Here is a 17901-nt window from a genome sequence, read left to right on the forward strand (position 1 = left end):
TTTGTGAACTTAATATCTTTCGATAATGCTTTAGCATTTTTACACAACGTTCACCTTTTTGTGAAATTTTTTTATGAGAAATAATTTGGCATTGAAATTTCTTCACTGCTTCTATGGATTAAACTTTTAAATACATTTTGAAATGCCCATGACTCCTTCGAAAAAATGAATAATCCACTACCAAGCCAACAATAAAACGTATTGACAAACAAACCACACAAATGTTCACATTCAATTAGTTTGTTGATTTAATTTCATACAAAACATATAATTATGTTTCACGTTTAAGATATATCTCATTAGCAATGGTTTCGAAATTGGATATAATGAAGTTATAAGGACAAGATATATGGTGAGAAAAAAGACCTAAGATGACCCTGAAAATCCATAGTAGTGTTCAAAGAATGTTTTTAAATGTTTGTTAACTCGTTTTGTCACTCGGTAGTTTACCTTATTCAAACTATACATTTTATTCAAGGTAAAATATTCAATAAATGACCTGTGTACATACAATTTGTTTTATAATAACTAAAAACATTTTTTTTTTGGACGTTTAAATCATTTCAAAGCACCAAAGAGTATCACATGTCAAGATAGTGGAAGTTTTTCAAAAGAAATACACTTTATTCTATCATAAATATACTATATATTAGACTGTTCAGCTGGACGGTTTGGGAACACCTGTGAATATGAATGTCATTGTGCAGATCAAAGCGAGGCTTGTGAAAGTGTCAATGGAAATTGTTCCAGTGGATGTGCTCAAGGATGGGGTGGTTCTAACTGTCAGAAACGTAAGTATCACAGTCTATGGATTTAAAGGCTCTGAAAATGTAAACAACTCTCTATATGTGTCCAATGGTGACCAGGAACACTCTGCGTAAATTTTATATGTTTATGGTCCAAAATGTGGACTTTTCTAGTTATTGTTTGCATGGCTGTGGTCTTAGTATTGTAAGGATTAGGCTTTTTCGGAATAAAGTTGATAACTAGGTGTGTATGATTCTACGCAACATCACTACACGATCATTTTTGTTTTGCCTTAAAGGATTCAAAAGGCGAGACTTAGGTATGCTGTTTCCGATGTTGTAAATTTTTTGTTATAGTTTTTGATTGGGTCATTTTAAGGGGAATCAATAATGGTGAATCAATGAAGTTTGTTTTTGGCACATCTCAATTTTTTGGAATGCTTTAGGTTCCGCTAAGTAAATAACGTTATCTCGAATGAACGCGATTGATAGTTTAAAAACATTTGATAAAAACCCGGTGCAAATTTTACATGACGACGACTTCACACAAATATTCTTTTTTGCATTGTATCAATTTTATGCAAACATACCAGGTGGGAAATTAGGGCTCTTTGTAGCCTCTATTTATATTTTAAATGAAAAAAAAGGCTATGGGTTTGACATGATAAATCTTTATTCTTGAACATGAATTACGTCTTTTGTGGATAGTCGTCTCATTTGCAATACTAAAACATCCCCTTATTATCATATTTATGCCTTTTTCTTTTAATTTAGACCATAAACGTCTTTTATTTTCGACAAATATGAAATACAAGGCCACCAATCTTTATATTAATAAACAAATAACAAATTAAAACTAGAAAAAATATCATAAAAAAGGCTACAGGGTATTTTCTACGATGCCGATGCCAATCCGATGGAATTGTGAATCAACATTTAGGCAACATTTGCTTCGATCATCTTTGCAGACAAGTATGATACATCACCTTCCTAAACCACCTCTTAGACCTCCGTTAAAGTTTGGATGCCGCATTTATAAGGATGGTTTGAAGACGGTATTTTTCGAGGGTCAAATATCGTCGGACTTCCTACACGACCTTGTCTGTACTTGTAAAGGAAAATCTGTGTGCTCAAAATAATGTGTTTGCTTCGAGCAGAACCTTTCATGTACAGACATGTGTCCATGTAAGGCAAGTAAGATGTGTGGACATATTAAACCATTGTGGTGACGTCAGCCTATTCATTTACCGTGGATTCTTTTTCTAGAATCAACGCTTCCTAAATCTGCCGCTGAAATTGACTCACCAAATTATATTCAATTGTTTCCTTTGTGTGCCTAATTTCATTAAGTTTGAATTGGCTAATTTACTGATTTCTGTTCACTAATGGAATTAATTTAAAAACTTACATTTATTTTTTGTAATTTGTATATGCCTTCACTGGGAATCGAACCCTTCCTTGAAATCTGTTATGTGTGACTGACATCAACACATTGACGAAACCTCTCGGCTTCCAATGGGTTACACTATAGATGTCTATTTTATATATTTAAATAAACATCTGATATACATCGGTTCATCGGACACATAGGGCTTGTACCTTTATATAGACACAGTAGGCAGTCGTATAGTATGAGTTAGTAGCCGCGAGGTTAGCATGGTTAAAATCAATGAGTTAAAGAAAGGGATTTGTAAGTTTAGGTTAGAATCCCTGTATTCTCTCTGTTGTTCCAATTCTTTTAAAAATGATCCTGTTTTTTTTTTCAAATTTTGCATGTTATAGTGGATATTTTTGTAATAATAGCTAGTTTTACCGTTTTTTTTTAATTATTATTGGCTATTTCACATGTTTGAAACAAAAATGATTACATTCTTTTTGTCAATTTTTGTTACTACAGAAAAAAAAATATACTGAAAACAAATTTAAAAGAGTTTATGCTTAAATTTTGATAAATGGTGAGAAACATGAGATTTATTTTTGAAAATGATGCCACCCTAATTTGAATTTGATATGTCTTTAAAAAAGCATTGTATACAAATTTCTAGCATTTGGATGTGGCAACGTAAAGTAAGAGAACGGACAAGGTTAAATCGTAATGAATCTGGGTCTGTTCACCCCAAATCATGTTTGCTCTTATTCACTCTCGCTCCTATTAACGCCCCCCTACACGTTCGCAGCCTGAGTCTGTTCGCATCCTACACGTCTGCAGCCTTTTCAAAGGTTATGTTTTGAACATTTTTTTTAATCATGCTTAGGTAAGTGTATTCCTATAAAATAAAGATAATAAGTGTTTTATTGTTTACATATAAAGGGATATTCCAACAAAGTAAACAGGTTTTGTTTTGTGAATTATTTTGACATAATGAATGATGAATATAGTCATGATGATCAAAGGCCAAGTCATACGTCTCTAAGACTTGTAAAAGAAAGGCGGAAGATATCAAACGAATATCAAACTAATCACAATGACAACAACGAATTAAACAAATATATAAACAATAGAGAAAAATTTAAAGAATACAGATATGATGACCCAACACCCAGACCCTCTACCATGCTTGGCGTTGTTGTATATCAGTACACACGAGAATAAGGGGTCAGGCTGTTAAAAAATAAACTTTCATGATTTCTAATAAAAATCTGTATTGTTTTTACACCTACCAAGCTAACTACTTGTATTTCACTTTACGCCACAAGTTATAAAAGCTATCATGAAGTACTGTAATGAAAATACACGTATATTGAAAAAAACACCGTAAAATGCATGTTTCTATATTTATTTATTTTAGATAATTCATATTAAGATTTCTTAACGCTAAATTAGTATTCTTGTCGCAAAATTATTTTCATGTTGCTAATAAGGGAAACCCCACTACTGCTGGGGCATTAAACACTTAAAAGAACTCCACCAAGCACTAGAGACAAATCTGTTAATTTCATCAATATACGGTATAATTAAAAGAATATATAAGGTGTACACGTATTAATTCATGAAAAAATGTATCAACCAGCAATTTCACCATATGGTACACTTTTTTACTCCACAGATGGACTCTAAGAAGTGTTTTTAGTTACCACGTTCTCTTGAAGAATTGCTGTAGTTTGCCTGATTTCTGTAGTTTGTCTGAGGTTTTGTTTGTTGATATTTCAGCATTGATTTTTATCCTTGACATTTTCTTTGGAGTTTGTTACTTTTTACAATTTGCATATTGAATTATCTTTTTGATGCCATGTATGAAAAGTTAAATCTTGTAAAATAGAAAAAAAATTGCCGTTGCTATGGACAAAGATTTGTTGCTAGGGAGAAATTACAATTATTTTGCCAAGAAATGTGCATTACATTGTGTTACATTTAAACAGTGTATAAGTTTTAAATTCACTGTAAGTTAAACAGGTTTGATTTCAAATATAAATAGATTTGAGCCGTATATTTAGCATATTTGATGAGTTTATTTGATGTTCGGTGGGGGGATTAAATTTTTTTTTAAATCTGCCCTCATTCACCGCACTATATATACACACAATCAAGTAACAAAAATTAAGTTCTCAATCTAAATGGCTACTTTTATCACATGATTAGAAAGAACACAAAACAATGTTTTAGGTATTTAATCAAAGCAACGGCAAACGTGTGTAAAATGACAACTATCATACGTTCAAACTATAACGTATTCAATCTTTTTTTTTATAGCTTTTATAAACGTCAATAATGTTTTGCAGTGCACGTTTTGGACTTGAATGATGATGATGATTAAAATACTAGGTTTGTTCAATAAACATTCAATGCGATAATTAATGATTGGGAAATTATTCATAATCTGGCGGAATCATAAATTTATATTTTTTTCTTGCAAATTATAAATAAAATCAATTTTAGAATAGCTGTTAGATCTTCGGGTCAACCAAACACTAATCTGTTTTAGGTTATGATGTATATAATAAAGTATATATGATAATATATTTGTTATAAATTTTATAGTTCTTGTTCAATAGTGATAAAAGTTTCGTTAAACACCAATCAATCAATCAAATCTTGTTTGAAAAAAAGTCATAGCAATAATTTATTATGTTATATTAATGTGTCTTATACTTCACAAATTGAACTATAAATAAATGATATCGTTATATGTAGCATATCATCTAACTATCGTTAATCATCGTTCATAACTAACACGATATCACATCGACTTACGTTTGTGAATTTGCTGTCTTAATCATATTAATTTGATATCCATATAGAAAATACAGGTGATATCGAATACATTCTGTTTTTCTTGTTATATATTCCTGTTGCATCTGAATTTTTGAGCTTGTCAAGTTAGCTCTATGTCATTACTTCGGATTTGTAGATAGAATTCTGAATTCAAGGCATATAAGACAAGTGTTGAATGTATTAAGAGCAAGTATATAGTTTGATAGACAAGAAAGACTAATTTCCATTGAAATTCTTTTATTTGAATATCTTAGGGTCACCAGCTTATGTAAAACCTACTTGAGGTCGATAAGTGTAATGTATTGATTGTCGTTTGTAGGTTAAAACTGCTAAAGTTTGGGTTAAAAAGGGGAAAAGGGAAAATCATAAAGTTTCATATCCTTTGGTTTTATTTTTTCCTACTATAATATCGATTCGTTTTTCATACAGTTTTGACTGCATGATCCCAATTATAGTCACATTAACTTGTTATGTCTGGTTGGGTTGCTCACCCAATTTTGTCAATATAACGAAACTATAAACAACTGTCATACAAGATGCAGGTTTATCTAGCTTTAACTCATTATATTCTTCAGAAAATGCCTGTACCATCCATTTCAGAAAAATTGCAGTTGCTTTCACTTGTTCCGTTAATAGATAGCTTTTGATTTTGTCAGTTTTAATGGACTTCCCCATTTTGAATTAGCCTTAGAGTTCGGTACTTTTTTTATACTTTTTCCCCTAGACATCTATTCTTAACATCAATAGGTCTAATACATGGTAACATGGTAATGGCAGTTTTATAATCTAAATGTCCTTACCAAAACCATACTCAACGGACTTATCTATGTTGTAACCGAGGTTGTGACCATAAGTCGACGGGTAATACAGAAGCAAAAATGATGAGGCGAGAACAATAGAAAATTGATCTCTTTCCAAAAAATTGAAAAAATCAATTGTAAAACAATGATGGTAACGATACTGATCAAAAGTAATTTCTAAACAGCAATCGTACGTTTTAAAGAAATTATTTGTTGAACTGTGTTATAAGAAACAAATATCCGAATACACGATGTTTTATGTTCACTATTTATCGAGGTAGTTGCATTTGAAGCTTTTAAACGGAAACTTTAAAAATGTTAATCCTTGTTGCATATAGATAAAAAGAAAATGGAATTATCATGTACATTCAAAATTGAGAGATCTTTCGGGTCATCAATTTTCGGAGTGTTTCACATAGTCCTCATCAGCATGTAACCAATTTCCTAAAATATATCTATTTTTTCAAATCTAAGATTTTGAGTACACCAGTCTGCCCTTGTCACGTTAACTTCTATACATGTTTTTGAATTCTTCTTGATCTATTTAAATTCAATGTTAACATGGGGATATGGTCAGATTGAATTGCTTAGATACTTAATTTCAAAAGTGCTAATCTTTGCTGCATATCAATCGATTCCTTTGGAATTTTGTCTCTTAACTTCACTAATCTGGCTGCATACATTACGGATAGTTGGCATGGCTCAAGGATTTATACAGCCAGTAGAAAAATAAATCAGATTTGGTACTCCAGGAAAATATTCTCCAAGCACCATTTTAAATCACTTTTACACATAGCTCTTTTGACGGGCTGTACTCGTCGTTTTCTATTTTAGGAGGGAAATGATAACATTATATGGAAATTTTGCTTTTATTTCAATTCATTATTATTGTTGCTATTTACCAGAACACTTTCTTGTGAATTTGTAATTATACCGTCCTTTCTAAAACGGAACAAACATGGGAATATAAAGTTTTCAGTGTTTACAGGGGAGGTAATATTTCAACACTAGTACTCCTATTGAATATTTTTGCGTTGAAAAAAATGAAGACTTTTTTGGTACGTCCAAACTTTGATTCTTTGAAGTGTTCACTTTTCATTACGGAAAATTTAAGAAAGATGTGTTATGTTTATGTCGATGCCCCGAGTTGATTATACCCTTTGAAACTAGCAGTGCATTAGTAAAGGTACATGAAATTATCTTTATACACGATATCTTAAGCCTTATTATCAATACCGTCGTTATTTTTACAAGCGTATATACTCATATGGTCCGACCGTACGCGTATGGTCCGGTAAGTTAACACGATGACCGTTGAAAAGGTTTCCCATGAATTAATAGTTTCTAATAATGAAATTTTTACTTATTCAATCATATCGTAATCATTGTTACATGATTAATGAAACAAAGTGAATTTTACTAACGAGTAAGAATTATAGTAAAATCATTTTTACATGGTCATTATTGATTTATCATTATATGTATACGAAGCGTAATATGTCGACTTATGAAAAATACTTCGAGAAATAACTAAATGAACTGTTAAACGAGAAGTCAATTGCTTAACTCACAGGAACTTTGGTCATTTAACCCTCTTTCTTTCCTTTTTTAAAATTTACTTTGGTGTTTTAGTAAATCAAACTTTCTTAGATATTTCCAATTATTTTTAGTTATTTAATGTGTTCTCGCTCCTATTGATACGATCTTACAATAACAGAAAAATAGACGAAAATGATAAAGAGCACAATAATATATTTAAATGAAAAAAAGCAGAGATAAGAAGACATTTTTTTTCTGAAATAGTACTTTAAACATTAAGAGAAAAAAAAGATCCATGTCTCAAAAGCTTGTGGTTTAACTTACGGACGAAAACGTCGACAAGATATAACGCTCTAAATTGATTCTAGCGAAGGCAAGATAACAGATACACCAAGATTCAGACAATATGTAAAGATTAAGGAATTCAGTTAGTAACTTGAGCCGTTTTAGGTTCGGAGAACGAGCTGTGTGCTCGTGCGAAGGCTTTAGAATTAATTTGAAAAATACTTATATGGTCTAAATACTCATATGGTCTGGCCCGTTAATAATCAAACGAGTATAATACTCATATGGTTCGACCATACTCGTATGGTCGGACCATATGGGTATACGCAAATGGTTATGGCCATACGCGTATGGTCAAATACTCATATGGTCCGGAACATATATATGTAGGACTCTAAAGTGCGATGGGGACGCTAAAACGCGATGGTCACGCTAAAGTGCGATGGTTTGATACGCTAAAGTGCGATGGTCTGTGCTATTCATTTGAACACGCTAAAGTGAGTTTTTCCGCAAAGTTATCGACGTTAGCAACGTTAGACAGCATCATGACGAGAATGTTTGTCCAGATTAAGGATTTTTTACACAAGAAAAAAAGGAAGAGAGAAACAAATGATCACAATCGGGAACATTTTTGGTCGTTGCTGGAAGAGGTTAACTTAATTTGTAAAATTGTAAAAAGAACTTTAATCAACCCAGCTGGGGTGCCACAAAAAAAGTCGTCTTTCTGACTTTCTAATTGAATAATTCTATAAAAAAATTACAATATGGTTTGTTATTTCTGTTAAATAATGAATATACGTCAACTAGACAGCAACCTAACGAAAGATATCATCATAATATATGATTGCCAATACGACAAAAATTCTCTACCCACGACCTAATGTCATTGATGTATGCAACTTTAGGTTAAAGTATGACCTTTAACGCGGAGCATTGTCTTACACATCATGTTATTTTATTAAGAACAATGGACCTCAAAACAACAAGTGTAAAACAATTTGAACGAGTAAAATAGCAACCTGATTTAAATTAAAAACAACAAACCAACAGCAAATATAAAATATACAAAAAAAAACGACTTCCACTAAATTCCAGATATACTAACTATACTGCAATGTAACCATTACACCTTTTGGACAACTATCGTACTTTAATTAGAAATAAGAAGATAAAGTATGAACTATCCATCCAACCCCAAATGTCATTCATGTATGCAACTAATAATCATACGGCCTTCAACGTAAAGCCTTGTCCCATGACGCATAACAAGCTATATAGGGTTATACAATGACCAGTGTAAAAGAATTCAAAAGAGAAAGACTACGGCTTGATATATAAATAAAACAATAAACGAAAATGTAATAGGAACTCAAAAACAAAAGCAAACCATTGCATGAACCACATTCCCGTTACACCATCGGATTTTAGCGTGTCATATCATCGCACTTTAGCGTAATATCTGATCGCACTTAAAAAAAAAACAACCATCGCATTTTAGCGTCTGACACAATCGCACTTTAGCGTAGACCATCGTACTGTAGCGTAGACCATCGTACTTTAGCGTGACCGTCGCACTTTAGAGTACAATCGCACTTTAGAGTCCTACATATATATATTATTACTAGCGTTGTTTTAGATTCCCAGTAATACAGCACACATTGTCTTAAAACAAATGTACAATAGACACCATAATATGCCAACATTTGGGCATTTTTGGCATTTTTTGTCAACCGTTTATAACCAAACTGTCTTTGTATTTGAATAAAGAAAATCCGTATTGTTTTGTTTAGTTTTCAGTACTTGTTTTGTAAGTCTATTTTTATCTTATAGTCTTGTGTGTAATAGTATATATATATGACAGAAATCGAATTGTCAAGCTTGTCAGAAGTATGTCCGGATGGAAAGTTTGGTTATAAATGTATTTACCGATGTCGATGTTACATGAACCAAGCATGCAATAAAAAGACAGGAAAATGCCCTGGAGGAAGGTGTGCGGAGGGATTTTGGGGACCACGATGTCAGCTTTGTAAGTAGTTCCTGTTGTAAATGAATGTAGGTAAATGGAAATCATTTGCATGACTCCTTAACCTCTTTGGTATGGTGTTCAGATTTTAAACGTATCATCGATATACATTTCAAATCATGTCGGTAACATTTAGTTTGTTGTATGTGAATCTATTTGGAAATCATATCAAAAATGCATTACACCATGGTGAAAATTTATTTCTACTTCATCATGTTAATATGGTAACAGTCAGAAAACACTTCAAATCTATTTTCAGTGACAAATAGATAATCTAAAAAAAATGAATAAGGAGACACTTTCATTTAGCAAAGCTTTAAAATCAATTGAATATCAAACCAAAAGGGAAATGCAAATGTGCTGGTCTTTAACGAAGATTTAATTTAGAAATTCAAGAAATTTAAAAGAAAATAGGAATTTCATGACAATTTAGCAATATAAACACAATGTGCACTGCTATCGAACACCTCAGATTGTAATTTATATGTCATTTCTGAATTACAATAAAGCAATATATGCAGCAGGAATTCGGAATTTATTGAACAACAATAACATATACCCTCGTGAGACCAACTAAGAAATTAAAAATTTTATGCCGAAATGTGAATGCTATCTTTTCCTATAGTATAATGATTAAAATATTATTAGTATTTAAGTTTTTAATTTATATTTTATGTTACTCATTTTTTAATATGAAAAAAAAACTGGAAGCATGCACCATGTTATTTTTGTACATCTCCTAACAGCAAACAACTGCTTTTACAATGGACAAGCCATCAGTTATATGGGAACAGAATCAGTGACTGAATATAATGACACCTGTCAGAGATGGGAAACCCAGGAACCGCATAGTCATGATTATAAAGTAACAGATTTTCCAGAGCAGACGATGCCAGAAAATTACTGCCGAACTACCCCAGACTATTTTCGACCCTGGTGTTTCACAACCAACGAAACCGTGAGATGGGACGATTGTTATATAACCAATTGCAGTACGTATATAAAAGCTAGAGCTTCACTCGACACTTTAGAGCTTGTATAGCATGTGATGCTTTATATCCTTCGTGGATGGATGGGAATTTATTAGCTGTTGAACATATATACATTATTTTGTGTCTTAATGCTGCATATAATCTATTCAGAGTTATGATGTAAGTAAACACATTGCCTCAATGTTTAGTTGTAGTAAAGAAGAGTAAGACGGACCCAAGGTCCTATGTAGAATATGAACTATTGAGTGAATCGCAGAGAAAGCTTATAATGTATGCTTTTTAGCACAGTATATTGGAAATAAAACGGTCACTTTTAGTAGTAGAATCGCATAGCTGTAATGATGAACGCTAGTTTGAAGTTTATTTTGTGAACTTAATATCTTTTGGATAATGCTTGAGCATTTTTACACATCGTTTATCTTTGTGGTAATTTATTTTTAGTAAGAAATAATATGGCATTGGTATTTGTTGACTGCTTCTTTGGATGAAACTTATAAAACAAATTTCGAAATGCCAAAGACTCCTTCGACTGAAGTGAATAATCCACTACCAAGCCAATTATAAAACGTATTGACAAACAAACTGCACACATCTTCACATTCAATTGGATCGTTAATCTAATTTCCTACAAAACAAATGATAATATTCCACTGTATGAAAATATTGATAGCGAAATCGGCATTTGATTGGTTTAAACAATCCCACGTGACATTGGACAAAACTTCATATTCGCGTCTGAGTATCATATTTCCCTCTGAAATGTCGGAACTACCTCGTGCGACGTTAAGTGCGGTAAATGTACATAACGTTTTGAACTTGTTTTTACGATAGCAATAGTATAATCATTGTTGTGTTCAAAACTATTTCAGATGTAAAACAAAATAGAGAAACACTTGAATATGTCATAGAATAAATGATTAACTTTTCATTGGTATTGCTAATCAATGTTTATGTCGTGTTTTGTTTTAGAAGTGGATATACAAAATTGTATAGAAATTATGTTCACCCTCAAAAAGTCATATTTCCCTCAGGCGATGCCCTCGGGAAATATGATTTTGCTGGGTGAACAAATCTTCATATCTCCCTCAGGCACTGGAAATAAATATAAAATATTTCACGTTCAGAATAAATCTCATAAGTAAGTTTTCGATCTTTAATATAGAAAAATTACAAGATATCTGAAGAATAAAAACTCTAAACCCCTATTTTTTTGTCATTCGTCGGCAGTGAAACTAAGTATATTGTATGATATTAAGTAGAATATAAAAGACTTTGCTCTCTGTCTACCGTATTCAGACTTTATAAATTTCATTCAAGGTAACATATTCAATAAATGACTTGTTTAATTACAATTTATTTTAATATTACGAAAAATATTTACTATTTACGTTTAATTTTTTATTATTTCAAAGCATTAAAGGGTATAACATGTCCAGATAGTGGAAGTTTTTGATATAAAATACACTTTATTTCACAATAAATATACTTTATACTAGACTGTGCAGCTGGACGGTTTGGGAACAACTGTGAATATGAATGTCATTGTGAAGATCAAAGTGAGGCTTGTGAAAGTATCATTGGAAAGTGTTCCAGTGGATGTGCTCAAGGATGGGATGGTTTTAACTGTCAGAAACGTAAGTATCTTAGTTTATGGATTTAAAGGCTCTGGAAATGTAACAACTCCGTAAATGTGTCCAATGGTGATCAGAGACATCCCGAGTAGATTTTACAGGTTTATGGTCCAAAATTTTGTCTTACAAGTAATAACATACATTGCTGTGGAATTAGTATTGTAAGGATTTAGCTATTGGAGAATAAAGTTCATCAATAGATGTGTATGATGGTATGCAACACCACTACACGATAATTTTTGTCTAGCCTTGGCGGATCCAAAAAGCGAAACGTATGCTGTTTCCGACGGCGTCAACAATTTGTTAACATTTGTGATTAGGTCATTTTAAGGAGAACCACTAACAGTAAATCAACGATATTCGTTTTGGAGTTTTATAAGTATTAGCGCATTTCATTTTTTGGAAATGTTTTGGGCTCCTCTATGTGGTAAACGTCATCTCGAATGAACCCGATTGATAGTTTAAAAATATTTTTATAGAATATCCGGTGCAAATTTTTACATGACGTCGACTTACACAAATATTTTATTGCATTGTAACAAGTTTATGCAACCATACCAGGTGGGCAACTATGGCTCTTTGTAGCCTTTAGTTTTTAAATAAAAAGGGTATTGGTTTGACAGAAATTTATATATCTTATCTTTATTCGTGAAAAGACAATACGTATTGGGTGGATAGTTGTCTCATATGCAATCATAGAACATCCATTCATATCTAAGCCCTCTTTTTACTATAGACAATAATCGTCTATGGTTTCCGGAAAATAAAAAAAACACAAGGCCACCAAATTTTCATAATAATTAACAAACGATAGACAAAAACTAGAAAATATCAAAAAATTGCCTACTGGTGTTTTCTACGATGCCACTGCCATTCAGATGGCATTGCTGATAAACATATACATTACCATCTTAAAAATGCTGAAAATCTATCAGCAAAAATGAACGATCACAAAAATTATTAAGAAAGTTAGATTGGAGTTAAGTGTAGGTTTAAACAATAATCATCTAGATATAAAATATAAAACCTAGAGTTAATCACATGATTGATATATACAAACAATCAAGTATCAAAAATGATGTTCTAACATCTGGATGGCTACTTTTATCATATGATTGGAAATTACACACAACAATGTTTTGGGTGATTAATCAAAGCAACGGAAAACGTCTTGAAATTGACTAGTATCAAAAATAAATAATGATTGTTCAAAATATAAAGTATTCAGTTTTTAGCTCACCGGGGCCCGAAGGGCCCCATGTGAGCTTATGCCATCACTTGGCGTCTGTCGTCGTCCGTCGTCTGTCGTCGTCGTCGTCTGTCGTCTGTCGTCTGTCGTCGTCGTCTGTCGTCTGTCGTCTGTCGTCGTCGTCTGTCGTCTGTCGTCTGTCGTCGTAAACTATTTAAAAAATCTTCTCCTCTGAAACTACTGGGCCAAATACCTTCAAACCTTTACTAAATTTCCTTAGGGTATCTAGTTTATGAATTGTATCCGAAGTTTTGATCCATCGACAAACATGGCTGACGTGGCTAAAAATAGAACATAGGGGTCAAATGCAGTTTTTGGCTTATATGTCAAAAACTAAAGCTTTTAGAGCAAATGTGACAGGATTAAAATTGTTCAATTGGTCAAGATCTATTAGCTCTGAAATTTTCAGACCAATCAAACAACCCATTGTTGGGTTGCTGCCACCGAATTGGTAGTTTTAACAAAATTTTGCAGTGTTTTGTTATTATTTTGAATATAATTTTAGATATATATAAACTGTAAGCAGCAATGATGTTCAGCAAAGTAAGATCTACAAAAAAGTTAATATGACCATAATTGTCAATTGACCCCTTAAGGAGTTATTGCCCTTTAAAGACAATTTTACACAATTTGTTCATCAAGTTTGCTAACATTTAAAAATCTTCTCCTCTGAAACTACTGGGCCAATTACCTTCAAACTTTAACTAAATGTTTCTTAGGGTATCTTGTTTATAAATTGTATCCGAAGTTTGTATCCATCGACAAACATGGCCGCCATGGCTAAAAATAGAACATAAGGGTCAAATGCAGTTTTTTTGCTTATATCTCAAAAACTAAATCTTTTAGAGCAAATGTGACATGGGGTAAAATTGTTTAATTGGTCAAGATATATCGGCCCTGAAATTATCAGACGAATCGAACAACCCATTGTTGAGTTGCTGCCACCGAATTGGTAGTCTTAACAAAATTTTGCAGTTTTTTGTTATTATTTTGAATATAACTATAGATATATGTAAATTGTAAGCAGCAATTATGTTCAGCAAAGTAAGATCTACAAAAAAGTTAATATGACCAAAATTGTCAATTGACCCCTTAAGGAGTTATTGCCCTTTAAAGACAATTTTACACAATTTGTTCATCAAGTTTGCTAACATTTAAAAATCTTCTCCTCTGAAATACAGGTGAGAGCCTCTTGTTTTTTAAAGCTTTTATGAACGCCAATGATGTGTTTTATCGCACCGCGGGTAAATTATGACGTTGTGATTGGTTAAACGCCGTCACGTGGTGACCCCCTTTGGATCCGTAGGGGGTTTGTAAATTTCATAGGGGGTTCATGACGTCACGTCTACTGTTAATGGTGACGTCATCTATTGATGTTGTTGTATTTCATTGTTTATTTTTCTACAAAACACAGCAGGAAAAGCCCCGTGTGTGATAAATTCGTTATACGGTTCACTACTGACCCCCTACAGACCATAGAGGGTGAGTAAATTCCATAGGAGATTCGGCCTTCGGCCTCACTACATATGGATTTTAATAACCCTCTATGGATCCGTAGGGGGTCAGTAGCAAACTTATAATTTATAGTATTGTGTTTATCCACTAATTTCATCCGTTCTTTGTTCTGCAACAAGCAAGGTACAGAAAAATATGAATATGTAAGCAAAACTTGCCAACTAGAGATGTGATGAGATGATTAAAGCTGTTAACATAATCTATGTACGTAGTTTGAGAAAAAAAAATCAAAACTGAATGCATGAAATGTAAATGTTTGGTGTATGAATTTCTGTTCAAACTTCAAATATGTGACCAACAAATGAAGTAACTAATTATTCCTAGATTCAAACTTAGCTGCTTCCTTTCACTTGTACATGTGTTAAAGACAATTAAACATCAATTGAGATTGTGGTTCTGATTATAAAGGTTACTTGTTGTTAAACCTTATAAGATATTTCCATTGATTTGAAAGGTATTGAAAGTGTGACCGTGTGTAAATATTAAAATGTCGTACTGCTGTGTTGGAGGACAGGGATTGAGATGTGTGATTTCTTTGAAAATGGTCAATATCTAGCCACATGTCTTTCTTATAAACAAAAATGTTGTTATGGATATTATTCAAACCTTTCTATAATTTATCTAATATTCATAAAGTTAAATTATTGGGTTCCAGATTTTTGAGACCTGTTGTATGTCAGTAATATGAAAGAAGGCGCGGTTCCGATGCATGGCGTCCCCACTGTAATGGAATTATGAGATGTGAACATCAGATAACTACAGTTGCCTCTAATGTAAACATTCCTATATTTTGTAGCGGTATTTCCAGATATTAAAGTACGACCTACTGGAGACAGCTACACCAGCTACAATGAGACCAACTCAGGAGATCATGTGATACCCACGGGACACAACTTTACTATAGAATGTCATGGTGCATATCCTTCAAAGCTTATAGTTTTACGTAGAAGTAAAGTCAGTGTAAGTATTTTGTATGTTCATATAAATACATAAATGATGGAGAACCACATTTATAAGTGGTTTCAGCTAAAGTTTAGACTTTATTAATATGTGTTGTTTTACAAGACAATGAAAACATAATGCAAAAATAATGTACAACAACCTAATAACAAAATAAGTCTGACACTTATCCGATGACAATATAATCCGTAACAGCAATTCACAGAAATAGTTAAAGCTTATGTAAAAAGAACTTCAATTACGATAGGAAATGACTTCAATTACCAAAACACTGATTGGATACTGATTTCATGAATTTGTATTACAAATATTATGTAATGTAGATTAATTATATTGTTTTGTGAATTTATTTTGCCATTGTTGAACAAAAGATAAAAATGTGAGATTAGTTATTGCAGAAAATGCTGCATACAAATAATGCTATGAAGAAAAATTTCACACGGCTATTAAAGTGGGCAATTTAAAAAGTCAGAAAATGCGATTATATATGTAAGACTCAGATCGACGTCCGGTCTCAAATCGGGAGGGGTTAACGTCAAGTTATCGGAATTCCAATGGGGAATAACTGTACCACTGATTGCGGACCTGTTTCTGTATTGTAACGAGTTACAATTTATGACTAAAATCAGCAAAGATCCATCGAAACAACAACTGATACAAAAATTCAATAACACTTTTAGATATTTGGATGATATATTGGCTGTCAATGATGTCGACTTCAGTATGTACACTAAGAGATTTATCCTGCTGAACTGACTTTAAATAAAGCTTAAACTAATAATGAACACTGCCGTGTCCATGATCTTGATATCTATATCTTTAACGGAAAGCTTTATACCAACATTTACGATAAAAGAGATAATTTTTCATTTCCTATTGTTAATTATTCATTTTTAGATGGTGAGGTTCCATTGGCATCATCTTATGGCGTTTATATATCTCAACTTGTTCGATTCGCTTGTGTATGTAACAACGTATTTGATTTTAACGAAAGAAATCTCTGTATTTCTGAAAAATTATTACACCACGGTTTTCGATATCACAAACTTGTCAAATCATTTACTAAATTTTATCATCGGTACAAGGACATCATTTGTAAATATAAATCAACATGTAGACATCTTATACGTTCATGTATTTCACATCTTATCTTTTATGGTAATAATCTATACAAAGCCCAAGCATGTCGTCATTTACCTCAAAAGCTTACCAAACCTTTCAAAAGACTTATACAGAAGGATATAGTTACGATACTGTTGTCAGGTCATTAAAGATGGCATTTTTTGAAATTAATATTGATTCACTCATAGGGTCTTCGCATCGGAAATAAACACATTTATTCTAAAAACCAGTTGTTGGCATGATACGGGTTATGTTCTTTTCATATATTTCATAAATGGTAGGATACTAAACCCCTGACGAAAGGGAATTTGCTTGACTTTCATATAATGAAGACATAATCTTTCAATCAGTTTAATTGATGTTTGGAGCTGCATGTCAGTAACTGCTAGTAGTCCTTTGTTACTTTATGTATCATTGTCATTTTGCTTAGTTTCTTCTGTTACCTATTCTGACATCGGACTCAGACTTCTTTTAAACTGAGTTTTACTGTGCGTATTGATGTGTGTTTGTTTATTCTACACTGGCTAGAGATATAGGGGGAGGGTTGAGATCTCATTTAACATGTTTAACCCCGCCGCATTTTTGTGACTGTCTCAAGTCCGGAGCCTCTGACCTTTGTTAGTTTTGAACGTTTGTTTAATTTGAGTTCATTTATATGTTTCAAAGTTTAGTGTGACGTCGGTTTTCACTGAACTAGTACACATTTTTGTTTAGGGGCCTGTTGAAGCCTTCCACCAGGTGCGGGATTTTATCGCTGTGTTGAAGACCCTTTGGTGGCCTTGGGCTGTTTTCTGCTCTTTGATTCATTCCCCCGTTTACGACTACA

The 17901-nt window shown here is 32.6% G+C and overlaps 1 protein-coding gene across 1 annotated transcript; it reads left to right on the plus strand.

Annotated features, from left to right (window-relative positions):
- Positions 1-659: 659 nt before the first annotated feature.
- LOC127726460 (cell death abnormality protein 1-like) lies at positions 660-16239 on the plus strand. Its single transcript, XM_052233838.1, has 6 exons — positions 660-791; positions 9445-9609; positions 10353-10598; positions 12095-12232; positions 15790-15953; positions 16201-16239. Exons 2-6 carry the CDS (start codon positions 9525-9527, stop codon positions 16237-16239), a joined length of 672 nt encoding a protein of 223 aa, XP_052089798.1. The 5' UTR covers positions 660-791; positions 9445-9524.
- Positions 16240-17901: the final 1662 nt, after the last annotated feature.

The sequence above is a fragment of the Mytilus californianus genome, unplaced genomic scaffold, assembly GCF_021869535.1.
Source record: "Mytilus californianus isolate M0D057914Y unplaced genomic scaffold, xbMytCali1.0.p SCAF_17, whole genome shotgun sequence".
Taxonomy (NCBI): domain Eukaryota; kingdom Metazoa; phylum Mollusca; class Bivalvia; order Mytilida; family Mytilidae; genus Mytilus; species Mytilus californianus.